General features: G+C 34.0%; 1 protein-coding gene across 1 annotated transcript in view; it reads right to left on the bottom strand.

Annotated features, from left to right (window-relative positions):
• The window catches only part of WDR49 (WD repeat domain 49), a 181140-nt gene that overhangs the window by 141835 nt on the left and 27432 nt on the right, over window positions 1–11873 (bottom strand). Inside the window, 2 exon segments of the mRNA XM_011944625.1 lie at window positions 4830–5004; window positions 5868–6044. Of these exon segments, the coding sequence (XP_011800015.1) occupies window positions 4830–5004; window positions 5868–6044 (352 nt within the window).

Below are 11873 nucleotides of genomic sequence, written 5' to 3'. Positions count from 1 at the left end.
AATCAACACATAAAATCCCATGGAGGAAACTAATAGGAATTATTAATTAGAGACACAAGTGAAATTCTTTAAAAAAGAAAAAAGGAAGAGGAAAATTAATATAATGCTTTCACAGGACTTCAGATAGTTCATTCCGGCATACACTAATATTAAAATACAACTCAGTTTCTCAGCACCAATAGATAAGCTTCCAGTTCTTCTCTGCCCTTAACCGATCTCAACAAGACACTCACTCCAGCACCCTTTGATAAATAAATTATCCATTGTTCCCTACAATAATTATCACAGAGCTCCTAGTACACAATACCATGTGCAGAAGGATACTTTGTTAAGTGTTACTGACTGGCTACTTAGTTTTGAGTGCTTCAAAGTGAACATGATAATAAACAAACCTTGAAGAGATTATTTAAAAATCTTCTTAGTCGGATGCTAGAAGTTAAGTTTCTTGGGATGGATCTAGATAACAGAATTCAGCTGAAATATGCTAGTGCTTAGTATGGTGCCTATTACATAGTAATTACCTAGCAAATGTTTTTTGGGTGAATATCACATAGAAGTTCCTATCCTTGCAGCTGGTAAAGGGTGTTAAGGTGACTGAAAGATCTCAACAAAAGAGAGACTAGCTGATCGACAAATATTTATTGTATATTCACTATTTAAAAAGCATTGTGCTGGATTTCTGCTTCCAGCCATGATGGCATAACAAGGACTGAATTTAATCTCTCACCATAAACAACTGGAAAACTGGACAAATATTAGCAACAATATTTTCAGATTTTGACAGTAGGCAAAGGAGAACTGTGAACCCTGAAGGAAGAGAAACAAATGAAGTGGGCCCTACAATTGCTCTGACTTTCTTGGAAGAAATTTCCAAACTATCAGCACACAGAGCAGGAAACCACACAGAGCCTAGCAATCTCCAGAGTTGGAGAAACAAAGATTAGAGTTAGAGGACCATGAGGCAGCTAGAAAATATGGGACAGAATTCTGGAAAGGCAAATAATTGGAGTCCTAGAGAAAAAAGAGAGAGAGAAGAAAGAAAATTTTGAAAAAATAACAATAGAAAATTTTCCAAGTTTAATGAAAACTACAGATCCACAAATCCAAGCATTTTAATGCATTTTAACCAGTATAAACACATACACATATATACACACACCCCAAGAAAAACTAAGGTACATCATAATCAAATGGCTTAAAATCAGCGATAAAGAGAAAATCTTACAAAACATTGTATTATGTGTTATAGTAGATACTAAGGTGAATGAACAATATAGTGCTTGCCCCAAGAAGGATGTTTTAATTTCCATTTATACGTAAATGTAATTTTCATGTGGGGCATTCAAATTTCCTTCTAGGCTTGGGAAGGTAAGAGGCAGTACCCAAATTCTAACGTGGGTACAGAAATTGGTAGGTTTGGTTCACGAGGTGGGCAGCATTGCAAAGCAAGATTTTGAAGAAGAATTCAGGAGTAATGCCAAAATTGAGAACCTTGCAAATAATGCAATGAAGAGTCCATCTGAATTAGACAGAGGAAGAGGCAAAATAAAGAGTTTGATGTAAGGTGAAGTGGCAAAAAATAAAGGACGTTTCAGGAAAAACGTTGGCAAGAAAGACTCTTCTGTGGTAGGCCAGACATGGTGGCTGACACCTATAATCCCAGCACTTTGGGAGGCCCAGATGGGTGGATTACTTGAGGTCAGGAGTTCGAGACCAGCCTGGTCAACACAGTGAAACCCCATCTCTACAAAAAATATAAAAATTAACCGGGTGTGATGGCACATGCCTGTAATCCCAGCTACTTGGGAGGCTGAGGCACGAGAATCACTGAACCTGGGAGGCAGAGATTGCAGTGAGCCAAGATCGGACCACTGAACTCCAGCCTGGGCGACACAATGAGTGAGAGTCCATCTCAAACAAACAAACAAAAGAAACTTTAAAAACATTTTTTAAAAGAAAGACTCGTCTTTGTTTGCAGAATCAGGGGTATCTCAGAATGAAGAATCCTCCGGAGGAGGAGAAGATGAGCTGTGAAGAGTCTGTGCACTGGGCCAGGTGGGGATCTGTAATCTTCAAATAAAAAGTTCCCTAGCTAGAAGTGGAAAGTTCTATAAGACATCCTAAGATGGTTTATCATTCCACATTTTTAGACCTCAAATCCTGAAGACGGTTGCTTCAGAGAGCTGCCTGTTTCTGTCCTTTCTTGATCATTTCCATTTTCTGATGATCAAAAACTTTCTAACTAGCCAGTCTGATTGCAGTTTCTTTCTCCTCCAATCCATGCTGAACAAACTACCAAGTAAACTTTTCCTAAATGCTGTCTGCATTGGGTCTGTCCAAGTTTCCTCAAAAGCCTTCAATGTTTCACGACCCATATCTTCCAACCTTATGTTCCCATTTGGAACCTTATTAGACCTATTTGTTTCTATTTCCCTAATATTCAGTATCTGATCTATTCATGCCTACCTCTCCTTCTGTCATCATTGTGCCTGCTTGTCTACTTTTGCTCATGTTGCCCATGTTTTCTTTTTCTCTCCCTCATCCATCCTTCAAGTACCACCACTAATCCTTAAGGCTTTTTCTTATGGCTTGTCAGCTTAAGAACTACTCTAGGAGTCAAAATCTTGTTTATAAGGTTTAGTAGTTAATTTTCATTACCACTGAACAATGTTCTAATAAGGTGACTTGTATTAGTTTCTATTTCTTTCAGTTATTAAGTTTTCTGAGGGTTGAGTCTATAAATAATCTTTCTTCTATAGTCTCAAATGCCAAAGACCATTTTAAGACACACAAAAGATCAATAAATAATTGTTGATTGATTGACACTCAAGTCCATAATTCAAATAAACTGTTTAAAGTAAATGTGTTTGTGTGTGTTCCTGTTGTTGTCCCAAAAATTATCTACTTGATTATAATGAATTTTTTATTCAAAGAACTGAGAAATATGTAATATGAATAAGATAGCAAAGATTCTTAACTATATATGTATGTATGTGTGTGTGTATATACATATATATCTAATTTGTATTACATACATAGTTCTTTATATATACGTAAAACTTCTCTGTAGCCAATTCCTACTTTGCAGTGATTTGACGCCAGACTGTGAAATTGGATTCCTTAGGTCATAAACGTGAATCTCCACTGCTAATACTAAACTAAATTCCCATATTCGTTTGTCAGTAGAGGAGGGAATCAAAGATCAGAATGCTATGATGGACACATGATAAGTAGCAAATCAGCATTGACCTAGAGAACAATCCTTGTCCTATAACTTAAGAGACAAATGCTCACTGATAGGTTACTTCATTGGTATGGTTGATTTTTTGAGAACCTTAAATAAAATTGAGGCAGAGTCTGCAGTGAGAGCTTTCCCATTCTCTTCCTAACCATGAGAGTATATAGATATAATGCATAATTGGAAAAGACAATAACAGTTTAAAAGCCTTACTTGTTATCTGTCCAACCCTTTCTAAGACAGCTTTCTATAGGCTTCTCTGTATTTACTCATATTAATTTAAGATTATTGACTCAAATAATACATTAAATTTCAGAGAACCTACTGGGAGTAAATTTCAAGAACTATCACTTTATTATTATAATCTAGTCTTTGGCATATGTATCTAAAGAACAAATGAATATGAATACAAATTAAAAAAATATAATGTTTTTCAGAAGAAGTTGAGATAGCTCCATTCTGGATATTTTTAATACTCTGATTCTCATTTTCATGTTATGAAAACTTAACACGTAATTTTCTGCCCATCACACTTAGCAGATGACCAAAAACTGTCATCTTTTGTTTTTCCTGCAATTAATATCATGCCAGAATTTTAAAATGTATAGAAAGTACTAAAGGCATGGTATGATTTATATCAAATAAAAAAATGCAGAGCACATAGTTCCTCACATAGGAAATTATTACTGTGAGCATACATTAAAGAATTAGTTTCAACCTTCTGAAACCCAAAGAGGGTGAAATTACCATAAAAGCCAACAGTTGGATCCATGTTGACTGTCTCTTCTTCAAACTGTATTAGGAATAGACCAATAACATTAATCTCATCAAATTTCATTAAAGTCAATGAGATGGTTAATTTTCATTCTTTTCAGTGGGCATTCTTTAATGCAGCAATTTAGAAGTGAGAAAATTATCATACTCCTTAGTATTTAAACAAAGAAATATTAGTGCAGATATTGCACATTTGAATCTTGAGCCATCAGATAAAATTAAGATATTTTATGAAACTAATTCATTGGTGACTAGGTTTTAAGAAAGTTCTGGTTTTCTATAGACGCTGATTTTATAACATAGTCTTATTACACAAAGAACTGCCACTCAAGTACTCTAGATTAGAGAAATTCGGTCATTACATCAAGAAAAGGAAAGAAAATTAAGACGATTGCATTTTAAAGGCAGTCAAACTAATATGCTTCCCATGAGAACATAAAGAAAACAAAGGAATGGTCTTGAGGGAACTTGTTAATTTCTTTTATTAAACAACCCTGAATGTAACTAGATGAGATTAGCTAGGATCAGAGTTGAGTTGAAGCTAAATGAACTATATGACAATGTTTTCCTTTCTCTTAAGATTTCTTGAGCACATTGGTCACCTGAATTAATTGTATGAGGCATAAATTCAGAAGGAAAAAAAAAAGAAAGAATCCCTGCCAGCATTCAAGTTATAGTAGAGTGCAGGCCACAACCTCCAGAGAACCAATTATTGGTTTCTAGACTTAAACGTTTTGTGTGAAGCATTTTCATCAAATAATATAAATGTGCAAGTCAGAGGTGACCATTTACTTTCATTACTGTTCAAATTCAATACCTTGCCTGACCCAGTCTCCTTGATGAAGTTTATGCTCTAATATATGGCAACATTTGTGACATCCAGAGAGCAGCTCTGCCCAGTTAATGGTCATGGTGGCTTCTCCATCTTCACATGCACTAGCAGGCCGTTCAAACAGGGAAATCAAGGCTGCTGTGAAAGCAATTGCTTGAACCTTGATGGAGACATTGAAAGAACAACAGTCATGGACAGGATAATTGTTGCAAGAAGATTCTATGTTATTTCAGTTTAATAAGGAATAGCTCTTAATTTAATAAGAATTTCTTCAATATTATTTAAAGGATGCAGGCTGTTATACTAAAAAACAGAACAATTATTAGTTTGGTGACACAATTACCAAAGGGCAGTCTTTTACTTGTCTTTAAGACACATTTGTCGTTAAAATAGTAAGAATGAAAAGCTTTCACAATTACAAAAGGAAATTGTTTAAATTAGCCTACTTCAGAGGTCACAGACATATTCTAGTTTCATTCAGTAAGTAATAATTTTTCATAGGTCGGGTGAAATTTGATAGGAAGACAGAAATATTTGTATCCAGTATCTAGGTTTCAGAGCTGCCATCTCTAATCTTTTTGTTATATGATACAGACAATGGGCACTTGCTAGGAAATTGGTACTGAGAAACCCAATACTCTATGTAGGAAAACCAGAACAATAAATTTGAAAGCATTTTGAGGGATAAATGTAATCATTTAATATTAAACATTTATTCATATTGGGATCTAATAAATTAAGCATCCTATGGTGAAAAAGGTTAGGAAGATCTTTTTTACTAAATGAGAAAAGCGAGACTATAGACAGACCAAAAAACAAACAAACCCACACACACAATTAAGATTTGTTTTTGTAAGCAAGAAGACAAACTGTGACCTAATCCATCTCTTCCATGTCCAATGTGCATATAAGCCATAATGTAATTAAATTTGGAGGTCACACTCATTGCATTTTAATTTCTATTTTAAACTACAGTTTGATGATTAAATCCATAGTATTCAATCTTAATCTACCCTCACTTACCTTTCCAGTTATATCCCCAAAAGAAAGAATTGATTCATTGGCATCAAGAGGATCATACCAATAATCCATGCAAATTGGTGTTCCTTTCAGGCCTTGGAGTTTGTACTGGCAAGCAAATTCTTCTTTGGATAGCAGATCATAGAAACAAATCTCTTTACTTGTAAAAGCCACTGCTATCTAAAGTAGTAGAGTAGAAAATCAGAAAGTAATTCTGATGGATTTAGCAAAATTAATATGCAAAGCAGACATGCCACTCTAATTGCCAAATCAGACTTTGTTCTCTGAGGATCCTTAACAGTATTACAGAATCAAAGAACAGTGGCACAAATGTACTTTATCCTAACTGTGGAATCTAGCCAAGAAGAAACTTTTCCTATTAGAGGCATTTGAACATGCTTTATTTCCTATCCCTATTCCACACGCTCACCAACATCCCCATCCATGGGAGACTAGACCTCTAATCACATAGGAGAACTAAGGCACAAAGATGTGGCATTATACAGTCATACCAGAAACTTTACAAACCATGTTTTATGATGCAAATAGAGACTTTCATGGAAATCATTTGATACAGACTCTATAAGTAGCTTTATCCGAAGTCAGAGAAAACCCTAAAGGCTATATTAGAAAGGGGAAAATATTTAACAACATAAAAATAAGTCAATAGAAAATGTCCCTGTGGAGATTCACACATTGGATTTACTAGAGAAAGACTTCAATTCAACATACACACACACACACACACACACACACACACACACACATATATATATATACATATTCAAACAACTGAAGAAAACAAGGTCTAAAGAAGTAAAGGAAAGTATGTGGCTGGGTGTGATGGCTCATGCCTGTAATCTCATCACTTTGAGAGGCCAACACAGGAGGATTGCTTGAGGCCAGGAGTTCAAGAACAGCCTGGACAATGTAGCGAGACTCCCATCTTTAAAAAAGAAAGAAAGAAAGAAGGAAAGAGAGAGAGAGAGAGAGAAAGAAATGGGAATGATGTCTCATCAAATAGAAAATTTTAAGAAACATGCATAAATTATTAAAATCACCATTCTGCCAATCTTTGCTCTTTAATTGGAGTGGTTAGTCCATTGATATAATTACTGAAAAGGTAAGATTTACATCTGCCATTTTTCTAACAGTACAGCCCCATAACACATGAAGCGAAAACTAAAATTATTGAAGACAGAGTAGGCATTTCAACAATAACAGTTGGAGATTTCAATACTCTACTTTCAATAACAGATAGAACAATTGAGCTGAAGATCAGCAAGAAAATGAAGACTTGACAAACACTATAAACCAACTAGATCTAAGGTATGTCTAAAGAACACACCATTCCAACCTCAGCAGGATGCATTTCTTCTCAACTGCACATGGCACATTTTCCAGGGTAGACCATATATTAGGTGATAAAGCAAATCTCAATAAATATAAAAGATTAGAAATTATATAAATTATATTCTCCAAACACAATGGAATGAAATTAGAAGTGTCATTCAACCAAACAAAATTTGGGAAATTCACAGCTACATGGAAATAAAACAACACACTTCTAAGTAACCAATGGGTCAAAGAAGAAATCACAAAAGACATGAAAAAAATACATTCAGATGAATGAAAACAAAAACACAACATACAAAAAACTTATGGAATAGAGTAAAAGCAATGTCTAGAGTAAAATTTATATTTGCAAACATCAATCTAAAAACAATCTGAAATCAATAACCTAACTTTCCATCTTAAGAAACCAGAAAAAGAAGAGCAACCTAAATCCAAAGCCAGCAGAAGGAAGAAAAAAATAAAATTAGTGCAGAAATAAAGCAAATAGAGAATATAAAAGCAATAGAGAAAAACAATGAAATCAAATTAGTTCTTTGAAAAGATAAACAAAATTGGCAAAACTTTAGCTAGACTAACCAAGAAAAAAAGAGATGATAGGCTGGGTGCGATGACTCACGCCTGCAATCCCAGCACTTTGGGAGGCTGAGACGGGTGGATCACGAGGTCAGGAGATCGAGACCATCCTGGCTAACACGGTGAAACCCCATCTCTACTAAAAACACAAAAAATTAGCCAGGCATGGTGGTGGGTGCCTGTAGTCCCAGCTGCTCAGGAGGTTGAGACAGGAGAATGGCGTGAACCTGGGAGGCAGAGCTTGCAGTAAGCAGAGATCGTGCCACTGCACTCCAGCCTGGGAGATAGCGTGAGACTCCATCTCAAAAAAAAAAAAGAAAAAAAGAGATGATATAAATTATTAAAATCAGAAATAAAAGAGTGGACAGTATCATCAACGTTGCAGAAATAAAAAAGCATTAGTAAGATAATAAAATTATTATATACCAAGAAATTAGTTAACATTTATGAAATGCATAAATTTCAGGAAACAAAAACTATGTAAACCAACTCAATAAGACAGAAAATATCAACAGAACTATGATGAATGAAAGATTAAATTAATAGCCAAAAAAAGTGTCACAAAGAAAATCCTCAACTAGATGGCTTCACTGATAAATTCTACCAAACGTTTCAAGGAAAATAATACCAATACTTCTCAAATTCTTCCAAAAAATTACAGTGAAGGTAACACCTCCCATATCATTTTATCAGGCCAGGATTACCCTAATACTGAAACTAGAGAAAGACATCACAAGAATAGAACACTGTAGATCTATACCTCTTAATGTAAATGTAAAATGTATACTGAACTAAATACTAGCAAAGAGAATTTAGCAACATACAAAAAAGTTTACATATCATAGCAAAGTAATATTTATCCCAGGAAAGCAAGGTTTGTTTAACATACAAAAATCAATCAGTGTAATACATCATATTAATAGAATAAAAGACAAAAGCTATATGGTAATCTCAGTAGATGCAAACAATGCATTTGACAAAATCCAACACATTTTCATGATAAAAACACTCAACGAACCAGGAATAGAAGAGAATTTCTTCAACCTCATAAACAGCATGTACAACAACAACAACAACAACAAAAATCCTACAGCTGACATCACACATATTGGTGAAAAAATACATATATTCCCCATAAGATCAGAAACAAGACAAGGATGTTCACTCTCACCACTTCTATTTGATATGGTATGGAGTTTCTAGCCAGATAAATCAAGCAAGAAAATGAAATTTTAAAATATCAATATTGAAAAGGAGGAAGTTAAACTAGAACTCTATATCTATTTGGAGATAACATGATATTATATATAGGAAATTTTAGAAATGCTCAAAAACACTACAGAACTAACACATGACTTCATAAAGATGCAGAATATATTATCATTTTTGAAAAATCTATTGTATTTCTATACAATGAACAATCTAAAAATGAAATTACCAAAGGCAATGTTAAGAGAATGTAAAAACTGAGATGCAGGTTTTGCAAAGTATCCATCTGATAAATCTATCTACCCAGGATATATAAAAACTCTCAAAACTCAATAATAAGATAACAACCTTAATAAAAAATTGGAAAAGATTTGGATGGACATTTTACAAAAGAAGATATACAGGTAGCAAACCAGCACGTGAAAATATGCTTAACATCATTAGTCACTAGGTAAATATAAATTAAAGCCACAATAAGATCTAAATGCAGGCCTTTTAAAATGGCTAAAATTAAGAGAGAAAATAACTGATCATACCAAATGTTTGTGAGGCCATATCCACAAAATGGAATGCTGCAGAGCAATAAAAACTAGTAGTATACCTCAAAACATGGATAATTCTCAAAATAGTAATGCCATGTTGAAAAAGAAAAAAGAAAAAAAGGAGTACACACAGTATGGTGCCAATTATACAAAACTCTAGAAAATCCAAATTAATCTATAGTGACCAAAAGCAGATCAGTGCTTGCTTAACAAAAAAGGGATGAGGGGAGTTACAAAACACTGCAAGGAAATTTCTGAGGGTGATTAATACGTTCATTGTCTTCTTCATACTGTTGATTTTTCACAGGTCATGTATGCGTTAAAAATCTATCAGCTTGGGACAGTTTCATATGTGCAGTGTATTTTGTATAATTATATTTCAATAAATCTGTTTCAAAAAGAATAAAAGCAACATTCTTTAAGATTCTATATTGAGTAAGCACAAAAGAAAGACTAAGATTTTAGTTCAGTGCTGAAAAGAAGAAACAGTGCAACAGAAATATCATATAATAATAACAGCACACTGCACACAGATATAAAAAAATCATCTGGACTATATCTTTTAATTCATACAAGTTAAATATTAGCACCAGATACTTAGCAAAAAGGAATTGGATCTCATGTCAGCAGCCACTATGGAGGCAGCAAAGACTGAAGCACAGGTCTAAAGTTGGCCTGCCTCAGTTTACAAGTCTTCGCAACCCTGATTACCTCCTTTGTGACTGAGGGTAAATTATACAACTTCTCTTTGCTCAGTCTCTCATTTGTAAAGTGGGAATAATAACTACTCCATGGTGATTTTGAGAGGATGAATAGATCAGGGCATAGGAAGTTACTGAGGATGAGAATGATTTATGGTTCCAAACAATAGAGCATACATTTTCCCACTAAAAATAACTTGCCTTTTTGGAGAAACGCTGATTTTAGGTCTGGCATAGGAAATATACAAGATGATTCTAGAACATTTTGTCATACCAGGAAACAAAGAAGCTTTCAAGTGCTGTCAGGATTATAAAAAGACTCAGAAGCTGACCTGCATTGTTCCCACTCTCTAAAGAGGGTGCAATTTCTGGTATGGGAGAACAACTCAGTAGATTAAAACGAATCAAAAATTTTAAACCCATGATTTTTCAATTATACTGATAATAATAATAATAGTACTCATTGTTTATTTTTAGACAATATTAGAAAACCAGCTAATTATTTGGAAAACTGGCAAATAAACGTGAAAAATTAGGCATTTATTCTGCCTTTAATTTGTACCACATGATGATTAAACAATTAATGGGATTATTTCTTTTTTATAGAGGTATTCTAGCTTAAAGGAAAAGGAAATTGTGAAATTAGAATATCATCTTGTGACTCCTAAAAAAATTCATGGATTTAGGAATAGTCAGCAATAACTGCTAACATCTCAAGAAGAGGAAGAACCAGGTATTTCATACCTACTGGCTGAAGAACACATAGCCATCTGTTCTAAACAAACTAACCACTCTAAAACTACACAAGGCTTTACACTTGACTACCAATTCACTAGAAACATCACAGAATGGCTGGACATATTAAACAACACCATGTAGACACAATCTGTGAAATCCAGACTGTGGAAAATTCTAAAGGACAAACTTTGGTTTCTTTAACAAAAACATCAACAGCAACAGCCAAAATTTGCAAAAAAAAAAAAAAAAGCAAGAAAAAAGAAAAGCATGTATATCAAAAGAGACATATTAACCATTCACAATATTTGGACCTTATTCAGATCTTCATTGAAACAAACTATTGATAAGACAATCAGGAAAATATGTACATGACTGGATATTTCATGGTATTAAGAACATATTGCTATGGATATTAAGTGTGATAGTGGTATTTTGGCTATGCTAAAATAGAGACATCTTTTAGAAATACAGAAATATTTACAGATAAAATAATACGATGTTTTGGATCTTAAGGGGGAGGTATAGATGAAACAAGATTAGCTGTGAATTGAAAATTATTGAGTGAATACTGAGTACATCAGGTTTCTGATACTATTCTCTCTGCTTGTGCATGCACTTGAAAATTTTCATAGTAAAATCTACCTTCTGCTTAATATAAAATATTAACATGTGGATTCTTCAAGCTCCAACCTTCCCTGTCAAAATTATTTTACTCACAGTATGTTATCTTTCTGAGAGGTATAGGTATATGAAGATGTTTAGACCGAGTAGGCCCTATCTATTAGAATGAAGACACTGACTAGTACAGTGACCAAAATTAGATAAGCAGTTCTCCTTAATTGCATTGAATCCTGCCATGCACAGTAATAGCCTCTCAGCTCTACATATAG

The sequence above is a fragment of the Colobus angolensis genome, unplaced genomic scaffold, assembly GCF_000951035.1.
Source record: "Colobus angolensis palliatus isolate OR3802 unplaced genomic scaffold, Cang.pa_1.0 Scaffold234, whole genome shotgun sequence".
NCBI classification, from domain to species: Eukaryota; Metazoa; Chordata; class Mammalia; order Primates; family Cercopithecidae; genus Colobus; species Colobus angolensis.
Note: the sequence above shows the minus strand (reverse complement) of the source record. Positions and strands in the feature narration are given on the sequence as shown.